Source organism: Dermacentor albipictus, chromosome 2, assembly GCF_038994185.2.
Source record: "Dermacentor albipictus isolate Rhodes 1998 colony chromosome 2, USDA_Dalb.pri_finalv2, whole genome shotgun sequence".
Classification (NCBI taxonomy): domain Eukaryota; kingdom Metazoa; phylum Arthropoda; class Arachnida; order Ixodida; family Ixodidae; genus Dermacentor; species Dermacentor albipictus.
The window spans coordinates 203,329,449-203,350,948 of NC_091822.1; the positions used below are offsets into that span (position 1 = coordinate 203,329,449).

Consider the following 21,500-nt stretch of genomic DNA (forward strand, 5'->3'; position numbering starts at 1 on the left):
GAGAGGAAATGGTCCAAGAAGGTCTAGACCAACACGGAAAAAGGGTTCGGGAGGGATGTCGATCGGCTGGAGACATCCTGCTGGAGGCGTGGAGGGCTTCTTCCGGCGTTGACAGGGCTCACAAGCGGCAACGTAGCGCCGCACGGAGCGGGCGAGACCCGGCCAAAAGAATCGACGGCGTACACGGTCGTATGTGCGCGAGACGCCCAAGTGTCCAGCCAAGGCAGCATCGTGAAGTTGCTGGAGCACAGTCGAACGCAGGTGCGATGGAATGACGAGCAGAAGGTCAAGGCCGTGTGGATCAAAATTGCGGTGGTATAATGCCCCCTCCTTAAGGAGAAAGATCCGGAGAGAGGCGTCGCCAGGAGTTGACTCCAGACGGTCGATGAGGGCTCGTAATGAAGGATCGCGCCGTTGCTCGTTGCCGATTTGAAGCAACTGGGACACACAGAAAACACAAGCGATGACGTCCGCATCAGCCGGTTCGTCGACGGGGTAGCGGGACAAACAATCGGCATCCTCGTGCAAGCGTCCCGTCTTATATACCACGGATAAGGTATATTCTTGCAGGCGTAACGCCCAGCGAGCGAGTCGTCACGTGGGGTCCTTGAGCGAGGATAGCCAGCAGAGAGCGTGGTGATCAGTGATGACACAGAAGGGGCGTCCGTACAGGTATGGACGAAATTTCGAAACAGCCCACACAAGAGCGAGGCACTCGCGCTCTGTGATTGAATAATTGCGCTCGGCGGGTGATAGAAGTCGGCTAAAATAGGCTATAACGCGATCATGCCCACGCTGGTGCTGTGCTAACACTGCTCTTACGCCGTGACCACTGGCACCAGTTCGAACTTCCGTTGAGGCAGACGGGTCAAAATGGGCCAAAATTGGAGGTGTGGTAAGGAGAGTAGTCAGCTGCGAAAAAGATGCGGCATGGTCAGGACCCCAAGAAAAAGAGGCGTCTTTCTTCAAGAGGTCGGTAAGGGGACGTGCGAGGGTCGCAAAATCCTTCACCAAGCGTCGGAAATAAGAGCACAGCCCTACAAAACTACGAAGTTCCTTGGTAGACTTCGGAACAGGAAAATTCGTAATGGCGGGAATTTTGTCCGGATCGGGTCACACGACTCTGGCGTCTACGAGGTGTCCAAGGACGGCAATTTGGCGGCGAGCGAAATGACATTTTGACGAGTTCAACTGGAGACCGGCGCGGCGGAACACGTCAAGAATCGCTGAAAGACGGTCTAGATGCGTGTCGAATGTGGGCGAATAAACGATGACGTCGTCCAGATAGCACAAACAGGTGGACCACTTGAACCCCTGAAGCAAAGAGTCCATCATTCGTTCGAAGGTGGCGGGCGCGTTATAGAGACCGAAAAGCATCACCTTGAACTGATAAAGGCCGTCAGGGGTAACAAAGCAGTCTTCTCTCGGTCCATGTCATCGACGGATATCTGCCGGACCGGACCGCTAGCCGGACCGTAAGTCGATAGAAGAAAAATAGGTGGCACCGTAGAGGCAGTCTAGAGCGTCATAAACAGGTGGCAAAGGGTACACGTCCTTTTTTGTGATTTTGTTCAGGTGGCGATAATCTACACAAAAGCGCCACGTTCCATCCTTCTTTTCGACAAGTACGACGGGAGACGCCCAGGGACTACAGGAACGCTGGGTAACGTCCTTTGCAAGCATCTTTTTGACTTCCTGTTGGATAACAGCTCGTTCTGACGCAGAAACACGATATGGACGTCGGTGAATAGGGTTCGCATCGCCAGTATTTATGCGATGGGTCACGACGGACGTTTGACCTAAGGGTATATTGCCAAAGTAAAAAATGTCGCGATAGCCTTCAAGAACGCGGTAAAGAGCTTCAGCTTGAGCAGGTGTAAGGTCAAAGGAAACCATCTTCTTTATGTCGACGTCAGTACCATGCGATGACGTCACGGTATGGGCTGAGCTGTTATGATCTTCCGCTGTGAATGCTCGACCTCATCATCCTGCAAAGCGCTAATTATAGCCAAGGAGATCCCCTGAGGCAGAACTGGTGCGGTTAGCGCGAAATTGACAAGTGCAAGGCAGGTGCGGTTGCAGGTAATTTTCAGCACAGGGTTCGGCACGGTAACACCATGTGTAAGCATAACGGCAGGAATTGGAGCGGCCAAGTAATTGCCATCAGGTACAGCCGGTGAGGACAAGTCGACGTGTGTCACAGAGTGAGGCGGTAGGCGAATAAAATCCATTGAGCTCAGATGGCTTGGAGGAGGGTCCACAGGGTCGGCAAGAAGAGGCAAGCCAAGGCGAAGTGAGCCGGCCGAACAGTCAATGAGGGCAGAATGATTGGCAAGAAAATCCAGACCGAGAATGAGTTCGTGAGGGCAATGCTCGATGACGGTGAAGAGGACGACGGTGTGTCTCTCAGCAATGGTGAGTCGGGCAGAACACATGCCATCAATAGCGACAGTCCCTCCGTCGGTGACTTGTACAACTCGGTTCGGGGCAGGCGTCAGAACTTTCTTGAGCCGACGGCGAAGAGCAGCACTCATAATGGACACATGCGCCCCGGTGTCAATCAACGCGCACACAGGAACATTGTCGACGAGAACGTCCTAAAGATTCTTGTTCCTGGGTAAGGTGAAGCGAGGATTTCGTGCCAATGTCGTCATTGCAGCTTCACCTCCACAAGCTGCATTTTCTAGTTTTCCGGTCGGGGGTGCGGTGAGTAGGTCGGAGAAGGAGCACGGCGTGACGGGGCGAGCGAGATTGTCGGCGGGAGGGGGAGGGCGAGCGGAAGTAGCGGGGTCGTGTCAAATGTGTCGCAGGGTCAGATGACGGAGCGGGCATAGAAGGGGTGAAGGAAAAGGATACGATAGAGGGGCGAGGCGGTAATCAGGATAATAGCGCGTCAGAGAAGTTCAGCGGCTGTGGCAGTGGCGAGCGATATGTCCAATGCGTCGGCAGTTAAAACAGATCGGCTTGTCGTCCACGGTTCGCGATTCGGAGGGCTTGCGCTGTCCATAAGAGGAGTATGAAGAGCGCGGTGCGGACGTGCGTGGAGACAAAGGTTCCTAGCGTAGGGAACGAATGGAATGCAGGTTGACGTTGGACAACTCTTGACGGACGAGGGCCTGGATCAAGGAGATTATCACCGGAGAATGATCAGGTAACGGGAATGAAGGGGCCGCCGGTTGTGCCGCTTCGACCTCACGACAAATGATGCGGGTCAAGTTGTCACATTGTGACGGCTGGTGGAAGAGGTCGTCACAGGATGACGTAGCAGCTGTGTTGGGAAGTCGCGTGATGTGCTGGGATACCCGGCGGCTTTTAGCATGCTCGAGACGGCATCACTCCTTGAGGATGGTATCGATGCAGGTGTCGTTCGTAAACACCAGTAAATTGAAGGCGTCGTCAGCAATGCCTTTGAGGAAGTGATTAACCTTATCGTCCTCAGACATGTTTGGGTCAGCCTTGACACAAAGGGCCATGACGTCGAGAATGTATGACACGTAGGACTCGGTCGACGTCTGTACACGTGAGGCAAGGGCTTTCTTGGCATTGACTTGGCGACCAAACGGATTGCCAAAAAGGTCGCAGAGCTTTTCTTTGAGGAAATCCCAGCTCGAAATCTCCTCTTCGTGAGTGTGCAACCATGCCAGTGGAGCCCCGTCGAGGTAGAAAAGAACGTTGGCAAGCATAATAGTCGGATCCCACCTCTGACTGGTGCTGACAGGTTCGTATAAGCGGAGCCAGTCGTCAACGTCAGGACTGCCCACTCCTGTGAAAACACCAGGATCCCGAGGGGGGGGGGGGAAACGGCGACGTAGGTCGGGGCTGCAGGCGGAGACGCTTGCGTAGATGAAGTGCCGCCAGCAGGAGCCGAAGTTGCATTGTCGCCGTTGCGACCACTGCGAAGCTCCATGACGGGTACGGGGAACGTCCACCTCCACCAAATTAATGTTACGTGAAGCTGAAGCGGAATACTATTTACAGTTTATTTACAGGGAAGCTCACGGACGCCAAAATGGCGACGCTATATCAAGCCGGCACACACGTCGTCTTCGTCCTCCTCAGTGCAGTCACACTGTGGTGGCTGTTCCGTAGCAATATCTTGTCGCGAGGTTTTGTGCATACGTGCAGTGAACTTTGTTTGCAGCGACACTTTTTGCGGTTTATCAAGCTGTATCTTCGCATTTGTATATTCCGTTGTATATTCGCATTTCTAATGTACGATGGTGAGTCAAATGAAAGTGAGCCAACCCACACCGCGCAATATCCGTTTGGTTCATTATCTGCGAGGCATGCGCGTGGCACAGAGGGATCTCTTATTTACAAAAGTGACACGCAGGTGTGAATATAAAGGTTCTTTATTGCTCTCATACACTGGGTTGAACATGGTTGCGTGACATAATGGGCACTCAGAAAGTTGAACAGTGTGCTGTCGGGAGGTTTTTGACAGCTAAAGATATTTCCCGTTAAGAAATTAGTGGCCTTATGGCTGCCGTGTATGCGGAACATTGCATTTCATTAGCCACTGTGAAGCGTTTGAGGAAACGGTTCAAAGAAGGACGTGAAAGTTGCAAAGACGATCGAAGACCAAGCCAAAGCCACCGTGTAATCACCCCCAACACAACTGCAGAGGCTGATTAGACAAGAACGGAGGATAAGCATCGATTAATTGGCAGAGCGGTTCGGGTCACACAATAATTCATGAACATCGCGGTTAGCGGCTCTTGTGTGCGCAATGAATGCCGAAGATTTTGAACGACTGCCAGAAGACGGAGTGGTTCGGCGGTGCCTTGACTACTCTAATCCGGTATCACAATGAGGGTGAATACTTTTTGTGTGCAATTGTGATCGGGGATGAATCATGGTGCCGCTACTACGAGCCCGAAACACGACGTGAAAGCTTATGATGAGAACATTTGAATTCACCACCCCAACGAAAGCGAAGGCCGTCATTTCTGCCGGAGAGGTGCTGTTGACTTTTTTTTCGATCGTCAGGGACAATTATTGATCGAATTTGCTACGCCTGGAGAAATTATCAATTGTTGTGGATATTGTGAAACGTCGGATCGGCTGCGTGTCGCAATCAAGAAAAAACGACGTGGGAAATTGAGGAATGAGGTCGTCTTGCTCCACTATAATGCTCATCCCCACATCTCTGATGTGGCTTATACAAAACTGGCAAAGTTCAAGTGGGAAACGCATATAGCCCAGACCTGTCACCTTGCGACTTCCACATTTTGGAGAAATTGAAAAAAACAACTCAAGGGAACCAGACTCGTGTCGGACGATGACGTGAAATAGTCAGTTAGACGTTTTGAAGCAGCAACCCAAGGAGTTCTATCAGGTGGAAATCACGCGACTCATTGGTCAGTGGGACAAATATCTAAATACTCACGGAGGCTACTTTTAAATAAATTACCCCATTTGTCACATATTCGCATTGGCTCACATTCATTTAACTCGCCCTTGTATATTTTGCAGGACTCCGACTTTTTATATGTGCTCTCGGTTGCGACTATAGTTTCAGTGCAATTACAATACACGGCCGGTGACCCCTGCTCCTGCACAGTACATTGTAACAAAAGACAGCGTCATTGAGATTTTTCCCTGGTCTTTGTATATGTACAGAAATGTAAACAAGGTTCTTGAATGACATAGAGAGAGAGAGAGAGAGAAAGAGAGAGAGAGAGAGATGCAAATGAGAGAAAGGCAGGAAGGTTAACAAAGTTTCTATAAATATTCGTCCGCAACTTGTTCATTTCATGGCCTTTACATTTTCTATATCAGCGGCATGCACTGCTTTTCTGGCTTCAAACTGGTATAGCTCTAAAGTTCGTGTGATACTTTCTTCACTTATCAAATAGACAGAAAACATGGAAGTATTGATATCAGTTATTTCGGGCACAATTTTTGAGGCAGTCTAGTATATTCTTTTATGAAAAAATACATATTTTACTTGTCTTCCCCGTTCGTAGCGTTCCAGAATTCGTTCGCAGCATCTTTGGCAACGGCAATGCAGTTAATATTAACGTATTCGACCCCTCGAGAAATTCTATGAGGAGGTAGAGCTGCAACGTATTCAGGCTGACCGGGCATATTTACTACAAAATTACTCAGATATGATTGCTAATTCCTCTGATCATAACAAGTATACGTCATCAAGAGTACAATTCCTTTAATAAAGCAAACTTGTCTTACATTTCACTGCCTACTCTTCTAACCATTAGGTAGACACAAAAGGGAAAAATATTTCCATCTCGCGGATTGGCGTGATGATGGTTGCATAACCTAAGTACATGGGATATATTTTCGGTGGGGCAAGTCACAAAATATTTTTGGGTCAAAAACAAATCGCTGTTCTTTAACGCTCTTACATGAGCGAAAGCAAACAGCAACCAGACTTATACATTAAGCACATAAGAATGCATAACTACATTTCTTTGCCCGTAGGCGAACATCCTGCAAAGTTTCAAGGCAGGCTGCTCCGCCACCACCTGATTTCGACAGCAAATTATCTTCACTTCGATGGTGTCGGTGCTTCGTAGTGGAAGGCCGATTTACTTCGTGCGTTAGAAAAGAGTGCTTTAACCGAATTCAACTAGCTAGTGCGTATCGGCCATTTCATCGGAATACTTGCCCTGCATATAGAAGCACAGACGAAAAAGTTTGGTAAACTAGAAAGAAAACAAATTTGATAGACCCAATGTAACGTTCAAACGTTACGTCACGTCAAGTCACGTAACGTAACATAACGTAACGTTGATATCTACGCAATGCACAGGAATGAATGATTTGTGGAGAACTATTGTATTAATAATACAAGCGCTGTGTGGCAAACGGTTATGTAGAGACTATATGCTGTAGTGTTTATATTTACAATAAGTAGGAAAGGATACAAGGTCAGTATACCTGGTAGCGAAACTTCTATAGAAGTCCATACGTTCAAGACATGGCGGTTCATCGGTGGTTCATAAGGCTTAGCGCCATCTGTGTGAGGAGGGATCACTTCCGGCGGAACAGAAGATATTGTTACGTCATATTCACAAAAAACAGAAGTGACGTTATTTTTTTTTTTACAAGCGCGCGAAAATTATTTTCCTGACCTGCCACTACAGCTGTACATTCAAATGCTCCGTAATTCCAAATAATGGGCGTTTCAAGCCTATAGCACGCAAAACGATGCAGCATAATATCGGTCCTACAGTTGCAGAAATCGCACCCATGCATGAGGCGTAGCTTCTTCGCCGACCGAAGAAGGCTTCCGGTGTTGAATGTTGGTCGGCATCGACGAACGCCCAGCCCGTCGGCCAGCGCTGCCACACGAAGGCAGCTAAAGTAAACAATTATCTGGTGGTCGTAACTCACTACTTTTGCCTGAACAAGTAAAACAACGATGAAACACAGTTCATAAAGACCGCACCACGAGAATTCAAGAATTCAGATGTAAGTGGACGAGCAAAACAACAAAACGTTTCAGGGGCGTATAGTAGCAGATGAACTTTAGGAGCGCATTTCTGCACTCGTCAAAGATCACGCATCGTACCGCAATTAGTCGAACGCCCCCTTCTTATAGCGGGCGCTGATAGATAGGCATTCATTGCTAACGATAAGGTAAAAGAAATTTTTTTCCCTCGCCAAACGTGTATGTGACGCTGATTAGGAATTCTATTTTTGTCGAATAAAATCAAACCGTGTCTTGTTTTAATTAAAGAACTGTTTTTCTTTCTCATTGTTTGTTCCCTCCTCACATAGTCGTGCTTTAATCGCTGCTCCGATAACCCCCCTTGTCCATGTCGGTGACAATTGGTTCTCGACCGCTTTTCGCCCGAAGCTTCGCGACCAACTTGGACCAACACTGGAATGGCATATATATATATATATATATATATATATATATATATATATATATATATATATATATATATATATATATATATATATATATATATATATATATATATTTGCGAATCGGCCAAGGAAGAACAGCAATATTGACACGTGTACTTATCTTTATCGGGCGACCACGTTTCGCCACCTAACAAATGTAATCGCACAGCGCGGGACGCGCCTGCATGTGTCCGAAGTTTCTGGAAAGTTATCGATGCTGCTATCCGGCTGTCTCTTGTCGCCGAACGTTGTGTTATCTGATTTCATCGCGTGACGCGAATGGTGTAGAACTTTGTGGAAGGCACGCGGGTCCGAACGATTAGTCTGGAACATTCGACGACTGCCGTATAAAAGCGGACACGCTGGACCCGCTGATCAGATTTTCGACGATCGCCGACTGTCTTCGCCGCTCTCGTTGTGCTTTAAGTGTAGCCTGTTTTGTGGGCACAGGTTCGCCCAATAAAAGCTAGTTTTTCTTTTCACAGTATTGCCACTGTGTTCTTTGACGTCACGACCACGTGAAATCTGGTGGAGGTGCTTTTCGTCCATGTACCGGACGGCCCCAACAAGCCGTGATCCAAGCCCGGACCGTAAAGAGAGCACCAACGTAGTCACGCACCATCGAGCAAGCCGTCGTCTACAACACCTGCCCCCGGAGCACGGACTTCTACCTGTGAAGACCAAGAAGATTGCGGCCAAGACAACCACAATGGCTGCGCCAGTCTCACCCATCGTGCTTCAACAACCCAGAGAGCCCCCTACCTTCCGTGGAGCTACATCGGAGGATCCTGAAACCTGGCTCGAAACCTTCGAAAGGATATCGGCCTTTAACAACTGGACATCTGAGGATAAGCTACGACATGTCTACTTCTCCTTGGAAGATGCGGCGAGGACTTGGTTCGAGAACCGGGAGTCCACCCTTGCAACATGGGACCTGTTCCGCAGTAACTTCCCGAGGTCATTCACGAGCGTTGCCCGAAAAGAAAGGGCCGAAGTTCTGCTGGAAACCCGAGGCCAACTACCCAATGAGACCATCGCCATCTTCACAGAAGAGATGACTCTTCTTTTTCGGCACGCCGACCCGGAAATGTCCGAAGAGAAAAAAGTGCGTTTCTTGATGCGAGGTGTCAAGCAAGAACTTTTCGCCGGACTAATCCGAAACCCATCGAAGACCGTAGCTGAGTTCCTGACAGAGGTTACGACGATTGAGAAAACGTTAGAAATGCGCACTAGGCAATATAACCGCCAAGTGCTCACGCCTCAGTTCGCCATCCAAGCGCTGGGCTCCGTTGATCTCCAAGAGACCATAAGGGCCATTGTGCGCGAAGAACTCCGCAAGGTCTTATTTAGTTATTTGAATTACGGCGCATGTTCCGTGAAAAACTGAAGTTCCATGTTACAAATCATCGCGAGTGAAGAAATTGTATAAGCAGTTCAGTGAACTTAGAGTACGTGCAAATATGTTTACCATAGGGATAAAATAGTTACTTGGAATATGTGCCATTCCGCTTGTCAAGGCGACAGTAATTTTGGAAAGATGTTCCAAAAGGACTTCTTCTTGGGCAAGTTGGTGCTTAGATTTCCTAGGTATACTTTGTGGCGCAAAATACATTTCTGGAAAAGGGACAGAAGAAAGGGAGACAGTGAAGCGCCAAACTACCAACTGTTTAATGACAGCCTGAACAAACGTAAAGAAGAAAATACAACTTCCGCTCATGCGCAGGGAGCCAAGGTGTGGCAGAACAACGTGGTCATGATAACATGCTTTGGATGAAGCACATTTCTGCTGAATATAATACGATAGATGTATCGCTGACACAATCAGACCCTCTCTTTTTAATATAAAACGCTTCCAACAACTCCCTTGCAGTTTGGTCCCTACTTCTGCCAAGAATCAATACTCTTTCAAAGCATGGCCTACAACGACAGGCTTTACAGTGCGCAGGAAGATGCGCGTTCTCATTCTTGCCGATGCTATTAGCGTGCTCCCTCAGTCTGTCATTAATACAACGTCCCGTTTGCCCGACGTATGACTTGCCGCAATCTAGGGGTATTTCGTAGACCACCCCTTCAACGCAGTCCCTGAAATGTTTGGCGTGCTGCTTCTGGCAGCCCCGCGGCCCTTCGCGTGTGATCCGGGGGCACAATTGAGCTAACTTGTTGGGAGCTGAAAAGACAACCGGAATGCCATATCTGGTAGCAACCTTCTTCAGGTTATGGCTCACACGGTGCACATAAGGTACTACTTCTGGCTTTACTCGCTCCCTTTCCTTCGAGTGCGTTTTCCCATTCGCAGCGGTAGTTTTCAGCTTCTGTAGGAGGGACTCGACCACGGCATTTAAGACAGACTGAGGGTAGCCTGCTTTTTGAAGTCTTTCAAGTTGATGGAAAAAACTCGCCTGCATTACATGCACGCATGACTTGCGCAGAGCCGATTCGAGGCAAAGTAAGGCGATTCCACGCTTCACAGTCTTAGAGTGCGCTGAGTCATATTGTAGCAATTCTTTTTTACCTCGAGGGAGGTACGCACAGCAAACGTGATCACTCTTAAGTGTTAGGTTAAGGTCTAGGTCTGTGCTTCATTTGCGTCAAGAGTTCCGGTGATGGGTTTGCCTCTTCTCATGCTGTCACTGAGGCATTCGTGGAGTATTTTGCCTATTCATTAACGACCCCAGGCGTGACGGACATGTGCGATGATATATTTATCGACCAAAACTTATTAATCAATACGGCGACGTGATCGGAATTATGGCTGCTATATAGGGTCACCGAAGGCAAAGACTTTGCCATGTTTGTGGTGTCCAAGCTTTTATCGTGAAAGGGTTGCGCGTTTCTTTCTTATGGAGCCTCTTGCACAAATTTTAAATTTATCTTTAGAGCGATAATTGTTTACAAAAATGTGGAACCTTTCCGTTGCCGTTCCTGTGCCTAAGCCTGGTGACAGTAGGAACGTAGAAAACTACAGACCGTTGTCGCTGCTTTCTCCATTCAAAGTTTTTGACGTTATCTTAAGCAAGCAATTGTCCTTTCATTTCAAACTAAACAAAAAATGACTGCAAAAGCATGGTTGCATGCGCGGGTGGTTTACAGAGACCAATATTGTGTATTTTCTAAATGATACAGCGCCGATTGTTGAGGACGTAGGTCAAAAAGAGTGTGTTTATTTTGATTTTTGAAAAGCTTTCGAATGGGTGAATCACAACATTATAACAAGTAAGTTAAACATGAATGATGTTAGTGATTGTTGTTATTCACTTCTTAAGGATTATTTGTAAAGAAGTAAAACTTTTGTTAGTGTATCAGGAAGCTTTTATTGCGAGCCATGGTGTACACCAGGCTTCAATTGCTGGGCCTATTCTTTTCAGTGTTCTTAAGTAATATAGCTCCTTGCATTACAAGTGCTAAACTACTACACTGTGCTGATAATATAGAACTGTTAGCTCCTGTTAAAGGCATTAAGGAATACCGCGCATTAAAAGCGATGTTAATTAAGTGGTGAAGTGGTGTTGTCTCACGGCGCACTCATAAATGCTGTTAAGCATATTTATTAAACATACTTAATGTATTTTGCTAAGAAAAGCTGCCCCGTACATTTCGCATACACATTGAAAGTACACTATTGAAATAAAGGTATGTATCTAAATGTCTACGTGTGGATATTCAAAGCAACCTAACATTTGGTGAACATGTTAACGACGTCGTAAGTGCATCTTTTGGCGTTCTTAGTTTTGCATGCCGAATAACTAATGGTTTTAATGATTCTCATTCTTTTGTTACATTGTTTCAATATCTGCCTATTAGTAAACCTGAATATTGTTCAGTAATACTGAAGAGCATTCGCGTTGTTCTTCAGAAAAAATATTAAAAATGTGCGACGCAGCTTTATCACCATAAGTGTTGATTGGTTCGTGCATCGTTCCTATTATAAGAGTTACACAAGAGTTCCCGATGGGTACAACATGAAATATATGGGATCGGCGACGAAAAGTTACGGACTTTGTATTTTCTTTAGGTGTGCATTCATGGGTGCGTTGAACGTCTATTTTTACGTCAGCCGATTTGTTTTTATTGCACCGGAAAGGCGATTTAGGCGGAAACATTTGTTTAAAGTAAATAATATTAGCAAGCCGAGTCCCACAATTTGCTTGCAATGGTCGTTTAATCGTGTGGATAACAATTACAGTGTCGACATATTATTAAACGGTACTTCTATCTTTAAATTTACTATTTAATTATTATATTTAAGTTATAGGTATTTTGCGAATGCTATATGTATTTTGTTATATTTTGATTGTATCTCTTTCTGACTTTTCCTTTATTTTGCACCAGATTAGAAGGCTCTCGTATACTGTTTTGGGGTACGTAAATAAACAATTCAGTTCTATCAATCATCCTCCTTGGCGCGAACTTAGGCCGCTGGGTGTGTGCCACTAAGCAGGTGCTTCTCTTCAGCGACAAAGAATAATCCTTGAAAATTCTCTGATGTTGAACAGAACAGAACTCTAAGTCTATATAAATTCTGACAATCTTGTCTGAACAATATCCGTACGCGCACCCCGCGCGGAGTTCGCGGCAGCGTCGCCAGATAGCGCGACGCGTCCTGAGGGAGTGGAGCCCGGCTGCAGCACGGGCCTCGCACGCATCACGCACCCTGGCGGTGGCGGCTGTGAGGTGTGTCGCTGCACTGATTCAATGCTAGTCCCATTATCGCCGACATTCATTGCCAGTTCTGCCGGAACACACAGAAAAAAAAGGCACGTTATGCGAGTGAGTCCTCGAGCATTCGGTTCGTAATAAAACTGGCTTCATCCTTGAAGAAACCGACCGAGTCACCACAATGAGAAGTTGTCTCAATGCTGTAAATAAGTGTAATGCCACCTTTACCCTATCTTACTTGTTTGGATCGACGGACGTGGTCTTTTCGTAGCCGTGCGAAGCAACCCACATGCACAGGGACTGCGCCAGGATCGCCGTAAGAAAAGTGCCCCTGCAACCTGCAAACGGAGATCGTGCAGAAGAATTCACCTTGAATGCGACGTCGTTGTTCCTGCAGAGCCATTGCTTTTCGAAACGCGTGTGCGGCTTATACAACCCATTTGTTCTATTGCCTGCGGCATGACCGGTGTCATAGCTTCTCTCAGAGCACGTGGTGTCACGCAAAATAAGCGTGTCTCAAGCGAGAAACACCCACCCACACACACACACACACACACACACACACACACACACACACACACACACACACACACACACACACACACACACACACACACACACACACACACACACACACACACACACACACACACACACACACACACACACACACACACATATATATATATATGTGTGTGTGTGTGTGTGTGTGTGTGTGTGTGTGCGTGCACAAGAAGAGACACCGCGAGACCCGATCGTTAATATATATATATATATATATATATTTTCAACGGCTTCAACCGCTGCACCGGTCTTCACAAGGATTCACAAAAATGTGGCATTTATTGCGCTTCGTTTTGAGCAGAGAAAGCTTCGATTAAAAAAGACGCGTAAGAGATAAGTCAAACCGAAAAAGAACAGTGGTGGCAGTGTTTGATTCTTTCTAGGCGACAAGAGAGAAGGAGCTCTGAAGGAAGCCAGAAAGGCAGTAGCTTGTACAAGGAGACACACAGCCTCACAATTCGTGCATGGCCCGTTCCGACCATTTTTGAAGCCCATTTGGGTGCAGAATTAAATTGCCCTGAAACTGGTAGTCCCAGGATGCACTCGCTTTCAAACCCGTATAGTTACACATTAAAGCAGGCCCACCTATTAAGTAGACTGTAAACCATACATTAATTAATATTGGGTTTTACGGGCCAAAACCCAGATATGATTATGAGGCACGCTGTAGTGGGCATAGGCATATATACCGGGGGGAGGGCAATGCGGCACTTCCCTCCCCCCCTCGCTTTCAAAAGCGAGGGGGCAAAGTATTTCATTGTCCCCCACTCCCATACTTTTGAAAGGGCGCGCTTTGGGCTGCGCGCTGGAAAGTCCAACAAACCTACAATTGAAGCTAAATATTCTTTCCTAATTGAGTGACGACATAAATAATGCTTTTCTTAATTGCGCAAAACCTGCTTGTACAGCGAGGATTGTTATTTCTGTCTTGCCGGGAAACTGTGCAGCGGACGACGCGCGGGATTCGCCATATACGCTCGTGTTGTGTAGAGCGCCTGGCGATGGGCAGTTCCCGCCTTAAGAAACTGTGAGCTTGCGAAACTTGCACTAGGCCCAGTTATTTGGGACCGCTATATCCGTATTCAAATCAGCTTTAAAAATAATAATAATAATATCTTTATTTCCCTCTTTCCACAGAATACAGGATGAGAGCGGAAGTAAGGGTAAAAGCCGCATGCAGCGGCTTGAGAAAACCCCATTGCGCCCCACATGACAGTATGACGAGGAAACAGCTTAGATATGACAAACACAAAGAAATACTGGAAACATTGTAATGCATTCTGAATTTGTGAACGTACAAGGGCTAGAATACTTACAGTGGGGATCAGTAAGAAAATATACGTACAAAATTGAGGACAGACTTAGTGCATTTGTTAACATTATATACAGCATATTTTAAAGAAAAGCAGTTATTAGTGCGTCAATAATGCATCGTATGCAACATCTGCATCAGAGAGTGACAATATATGGGAGGGGTCGGCTGTGCATATTTCATTACGAGAGATGTCGAGGGATTTTGAATCAATGCAGCGATAATAAGACGCCTGTGATTAATATGCATATTTAGGGTTGGTATTAGGAATAAAGGCAAACACTGGAAAATGATCACTGATGTCAGTTGTCAAAGTTCCGGAAGATATAGTGCTTTTATTTTGTTAGTGATAAATAAATCTAAAGTAGCTGAAGTAGAACAAGTTACGCGCGTTGGTACAGTGATTACATCCACAAGAGCGTAAGAATCAAATAAAGAAGCAAATCATGTCTGCTCTGGTGACGCGGTTCGCATATCAATATTCATATCACCGGGAAGGTAAAGCACATGCTCATTTATATACACATAATCAAAAAGAGCTTCCAACGAAGAGAAAAAATTTTCAAGTTTTCCGTCTGGAGGGCGGCAGGGAGCACAAAATATATTTTTGTCCCTCTGAACGGTTAACACTTCACAGTGCGAAGGGGAGAACGTGATTTTTTAAGTATTGTTGCAGGAAGCGAATTCACAATTTGCAGGGATACACCGCCACCTCTTCGAGTTTGCCTGTTATTAGCAAATTCAGTATAATTGTCTATTACAAAATATGTTTAATCATCGTGGTACCAGGTTTCAGTAAACATTACTGCATGGAACGAACAATTAAGGGAAGTAAACAGGCTACGCATATCATCAGCCTTGTCCCACACAGAACGGCCGTTCATATGAAAAACCGCAACACTATTTTCACAGTAAACGCTATCTAGATCTGCGATAGAAGCAAGTTCTAGGCAGCTCATGGGACATCCATGTTTTTATCTCATTTTATTCAAATCTTTCGAGCTAGCGATGGTCAGTCCGGCACTGTTTTCAAATTTGCGGGCATAAACGTTCCCCATCGCGCACCCAAACAAGTTCCAGTTCGTTTCACGTTTTTGGCAATGGCTTGCGCAAGGAGGCGCTTCCTTCAGGACACAGAGAGAGAGAGAGCAAATGATAAATGATAGGTAGGGAGGTTAAGCAGGACTGAGCCCGGTTGGCTACGCTACACTGGGGAAAGGGAAAATGGGACAGAAAGATTAAAAGAAGCGAAAGTCCACTGGGGATATCGTTCGGTAACTCAGTCCGGATAACAAACGCTGACTCAATCCTGTAGCTTTCAGATATCGCAGCAGCGCTTTTGTGGCCTTTTGTAGCTGCGATATGCGAGGCCATGGTCCCAAGATCTTGTTCAAGGTGAACAGTTTTCCATGTAACTGGTTGAGGGCTGTGTAGAGATCATGTCTTTCATTTTCAAGAGATGGGCAATAGCACAGTAGACGTTCTAAGTTTTCCTCGACACCGCAGGCATTGCACTCTGCGCTATCAGCCATTCCAATCAAAAACGTATATGCATTGGTGAATGCGACGCCCAAGCGTAAGCAGCACAGCATTGTTAATAAGGTGCTCATTGACGTAAATGGGCAGATTCAGAAAGCCCAATTTCACTAGCCGTTAGTCGCTTTCATCTTCCTTTCTCCAGCACTGTATTTCGTTTCCTTCGGAGTGCAAACTGGACAATAATGTTCTTTCCAGTTTGGCTTCCTGGTATTGAAACCCGGTGGAACACGTCAATATCAGACGGTGATATGGGTTCCCCAATACAGTCACGAAGCTTCATCATGAGTTCCGTCAGCTTTTCATTAAAGTGCACTGGTATTCCTTTTATTTCTATATTGGTGTTTCGCGAATACTGTTTGCCGTCCACGAGTCGAGAATCGTTCGATTTCGTTTGACCTTCCATCTGATCACAACGTGACTTTAGGTTGTCATTTTCAGTGCGCAAGCGTTTATTTTCTACAAGAGCTCCTTTCACATTGGTGACCATATCTACAAATTTGTCATCAGTAAACTTGGGATTAGCTTTTATTTCTCTCAGTTCATTTCGAAAGTCTCGTTCCATAGAACCTTTCAAATTCTTGAGGACCATCCTGATTTCTCTCTTCAGGTCCTCAAGGACCGCTTACAGATTCTTTACTTATTTTCGCCCATGATGACCAACAGTAAGTTACAACAAACACTGGTATGCTATCGTATGGCAGCAGTGGTGTGGCAGAATTTCAAGTGCAGTGACAAAGTTACAAAAGGAGTAAACAGATTTCACCTACCTGCAGCAACGAGATACTGCTGTCAGTCCATGCGAATGATTCAGTGCTGTTGACACCACTGCTGCCATTTGGTCGGTGTCCGACAAGGTCCCGGCCAGTATTTGTAACTTTTTCGCTGATGACAAGACGTTTCAGCATACCAGCAGCTAGAAACAGTCCGCAAGTTTCGTCTTGGGGTAAGCGCTTTGCTCGGGGTAGTGGCCGAAGGGTGAAAGTTGACCACACCTGGCAGGTAGGCCAAGGACATAGATAGGAAAAGACGGATAATCAGAATGAACTGATTACCGAACCCGCAGCAAAAAGATACTGCTGTCAGTCCATGCGAATGATCCAGTGCTGTTCACGCCACTGCTGCCATTTGGTCGGTGTCCGACAAGGTCTCAGTATTTGTAGCCCTTTCGCTGATGACAACAAGACGTTTCAGCAAACCAGCAGCTAGAAACAGTGCGCACGTTTCGTCTTCGGGTCAACGCTTTGTTTGGGGTAGCGGCCGAAGCGTGAAACTTGACCACACGTGGCAGGTAGGCCCGGAATGCAGATAGGAAAAGACGGATGATAAGAATGAACTGATAACAGAACCTGCAGCAAAAATATACTGCTGTCAGTCGATGCGAATGGTCCAGTGCTGTTGACGCTACTGCTGCCATTTGGTCGGTGTCCGACAAGGTCCCGGCTAGTATTTGTAACTTTTTCGCTGAAGACAAAACGTTTCAGCATACCAGCAGCTAGAAACAGTCCGCAAGTTTCGTCTTGGGGTAAGCGCTTTGCTCGGGGTAGCGGCCGAAGGGTGAAAGTTGACCACGTCCGACAGGTAGGCCCAGGACTTCGATAGGAAAAGACGGATGATCAGAATGAACTGACTATCAAACCTGTAGCAAGAAGATACTGTTGTCAGTCCATGCGAATGATCCAGTGCTGTTAACGCCACCGGTGCCATTTGGTTGGTGTCCGACAAGGTCCCAGTATTTGTAGCTTTTTCGCTGATGGCGTCAAGAGGTTTCAGCAAACCAGCAGCTAGAAACAGTCCACACGTTTCATCTTGGGGTAAGCGCTTTGCTCGGGGTAGCGGCCGAAGGGTGAAAGTTGACCACATCTGGCAGGTAGGCCCAGGACGTAGATAGGAAAAGACGGATGATCAGAATGAACTGATTATCGAACCTGTAACAAGAAGATACTGCTGTCAGTCCATGCGAATGATCCAGTGCTGTTAACGCCACTGCTGCCATTTAGTTGGTGTCCGACAAGGTCCCAGTATTTGTAGCTTTTTCGCTGATGAGGTCAAGACGTTTCAGCAAACCAGCAGCTCGGAACAGTCCGCACGTTTCGTCTTGGGGTCAGCGCTTTGCTCGGGGTAGCAGCCGAAGGGTGAAACTTGACCACACGTGGCAGGTAGGCCCAGGACGTTGATAGGAAAAGACGGATGATCAGAATGAACTGATTGCCGAACGTGCAGCAATGAGATACTGCTGTCAGTCCATGCGAATGATCCAGTGCTCTTCGCGCCACTGCTGACACTTGCTAGATTTAACCTGCGGGTGAGGGGAGGCCTGGATAAGATATTATAATCAATCGCGCCCAACGATTGGTGTGCCTTACTCCATGAAATCATTGGATTATCAAACGCTGGAACTATTTATCTCTTTCCAAGGATAGCCTACATAGCATTTCAGTCTCAGTCTCTTATCATCAAAAATCTAATCAACCTCTTACCGGTATAACTGTCGAATTTCATTGTGTTATCACGGCTTATCGTAGATCACCATCATCAGCAGCAGCAGCAGCCTGGTTACGCCCAGTGCAGGGCAGAGGCCTCTCCCATACTTTTCCAACTATCCCGGTCATGTGCTAAGTGTGGCCATGTTGTCCCTGCAAACTTCCTAATCTCATCCACCCACCTAACTTTCTTCCGCCCCCTGCTACGCTTCCCTTGGAATCCAGTCCGTAGCCCTTAATGACCATGGGTTATCTTCCCTCCTCATTACATGTCCTGCCCATGCCCATTTATTTTTCTTGATTTCAACTAAGATGTCATTAACTCGCGTTTGTTCCCTCACCCAATCTGCTCTTTTCTTATCCCTTACCATTACACCTATCATTATTCTTTCCATAGCTCGACACGTCGTCTTCAATTTAAGTAGAGCCCTTTTCGTAAGCCTCCAGGTTTCTGCCCCCTACGTGAGTACTGGTAAGACACAGCTGTTATACACTTTTCTCTTGAGGGATAATGACAACGGAGGGATATGCTTGTGAAAATGACCTTGCAATGCTCTAACCTGTTGGGGCATTTGAATACCAATAGAACACTGGATGATGAACACAACTTTCTTGTACGTCCGGCAAGGTTTAACGCGACCCTGGCTCAGGTCTCCCACGGCGGAACGTCAAGGCCCTGCCTCAACGCCGACTCACGGGCTTGCTGGACTGCCCACGCCTGGATGCCGAGGTCTGAGCTGCGCAGAGCGGCGGCCCACCTCGAAGACAGGGTCTCCGGAGCAGCGGCCATCCTTCCTATAACTACATTGCACTCCCACAGCATGTGTTTGAGTGCTGCTGGTCCTTTCTAGCACAATTTGCACGTGCGTCCTGATGGTTATAGGGGAAGATACGTTTCAGGTTTATTTATTTATTTTTATTTTTATTTATTTATTTATTTATGATACTCTCAAGGCCCGAAGGCATCACATAGGGGAGTGGGAAAATGGGAAGCATAACAATGAAATACGAAAAATAAGCAATGTAGCGTTTTAGTAATTCCTAATTATACCATACTATGTAATATGTTGTCTAATATTTGTAAGTACGACAGATAATGTAAACAAAATAGCACATTGATGATTCCTGCTAGCACAATGTTAACCAGTGTCGTCCTTAGTGGTTTCAAAGTACGGCAAGTAAATGAAATAACATGTTAATAATTCCTAATTATACAATGTTAACTAATGCCTTACGAAAGAGTTTGTTGTCGACAATAGATACAATTTCATAGGGAAGGTGGTTCCACTGCCGTGATGATCTGGGAAAAGAAGATTGACCGAAAGTGTTAGTGTTGCCTGTTTGAAGTCCGACTTTATAGCGATGATCGAGGCTGATGAGGCTGAGAAATAAAGTTACTGTGAAGGGAGGAATGGTAATAAACTTTGTGAAACAGTGTCAAACGGGCTATTGTTATACGAGATTCAAGTGATGGAAGAGATAGATTGTCCTTCATTGATGTTACGCTAGCGGTACGGTAATAATTTGAAAATATGAATCGGACTGAATTACTCTGGACCGGCTAGGGTGAAGAAATAAGGTTTTCATGGTACGGGCCCCACACAGCTGCAGCGTATTCTAATTTAGGACGCACTAATGACTGGTAAAGTAATAATCTTAAGGATGGTGGTGCTTTGGAAAACTTGTGGCGTAGGTAACCGAGCATGCTATTAGCTTTACTTATTATGTACTCAGTGTGAAGGTTCCAGGTTAGTTTTGGTGTTATATTAACTAACTTTTTGTTCAAGTTAACGCGTTTTAGAAGAATTTTATTTAGATAGTAAGTAAGAAGAGTACTTGTGTTCCTTTGCACGCGCATAAATTTACATTTATTAATATTCAGTTCCATTAGCGAAGTGTTACACCAATGAATTACATAGTACAAGTCAGACTGAAGAGCATTAGTGTCGTCGTTAGTAATTATTTCACGATATATCACGCAATCGTCAGCAAACAAGTGAATGTGAGATGTCACTGAGGAAGGTAGGTCATTAATATAAATCAGGAAAAGTAGGGACCCTAGTACTGGTCCTTGAGGCACACCAGAACGAACATCATTCAATGATGAATCATAATTATTCGCAGTAACAAATTCATAATGGTTAGTAAGAAAACACTCAATCCATTTCAGCAGGTTACTGTCAAGGTTTAATAATAATATTTGGGGTTTTACGTGCCAAAACCACTTTCTGATTATGAGGCACGCCGTAGTGGAGGACTCCGGAAATTTTGACCACCTGGGGTTCTTTAACGTGCACCTAAATCTAAGCACACGGGTGTTTTCGCATTTCGCCCCCATCGAAATGCGGCCGCCGTGGCCGGGATTCGATCCCGCGACCTCGTGCTCAGCAGCCCAATGTCAAGGTTTAAATGACTCAGCTTGAATGGCAGCAGTTTGTGGCAAACGTTGCCGAACGCTTTTCTAAAGTCTAAAATACACAGTCGGCTCAGGAAGCGCGATCTAAAATACAGTATAATCTATGAGTGAAAGATATTGGTTGGGTTTCACATGAGAATGTTTTGCGAAAAACGATGTTGAGCTGAGGTCAAAATGAGTTGGAGTCAAGAAAGTTAACTGGATTAGTAAATATCACATGTTCAAGAAGTTTGCAACAGGTGCTGGTAAGCGAAATGGGGCGGTAATTCAGGGGTAAGCTTTTGTTACCAGATTTCTGAAATGGAACCACCCTCCCTATTTTCCATTGAGCAGACAGAGTACAAGTGTTCATTGATTGTCGAAAAATATTAGCAAGTATTACAGAAATGAATGTGTTAGTGCTTTTCAAAAATTTTCTATTAATAGTATCATAACTGGGAGCTGAGTTTAAAGGCAAATCATCAACCAGCTTAGCAATATCAGAGAAGTCAAGAGCTATGGGTTGCATAATGACATAGTTGTAGTGTTCTGTGTGTGGAGGATCAATGTTCATTGAAGTGGAAAAATTATTTGCGAATGATTAATTGAGAATGTTTGCGCAAGCGTCACTTGGAATAACTTCACCTGACCCGCCTTTCAAAGTGATAGAGCA

The 21,500-nt window shown here is 45.9% G+C and overlaps 1 protein-coding gene across 3 annotated transcripts in view; it reads right to left on the bottom strand.

The window, feature by feature from the left end:
- The window catches only part of LOC135897324 (uncharacterized), a 297,711-nt gene that overhangs the window by 170,182 nt on the left and 106,029 nt on the right, over nt 1-21,500 (bottom strand). For 2 of the 3 annotated variants that reach the window (XM_065425928.1, XM_065425927.1), the window contains exon 2: nt 12,776-12,875. In XM_065425928.1, coding sequence (XP_065282000.1) covers nt 12,776-12,875 — 100 coding nt within the window. Of the gene's footprint in view, nt 1-12,765; nt 12,876-21,500 lie in introns of those variants that run through there. The other variant, XM_065425929.1, reaches the window with a different exon arrangement.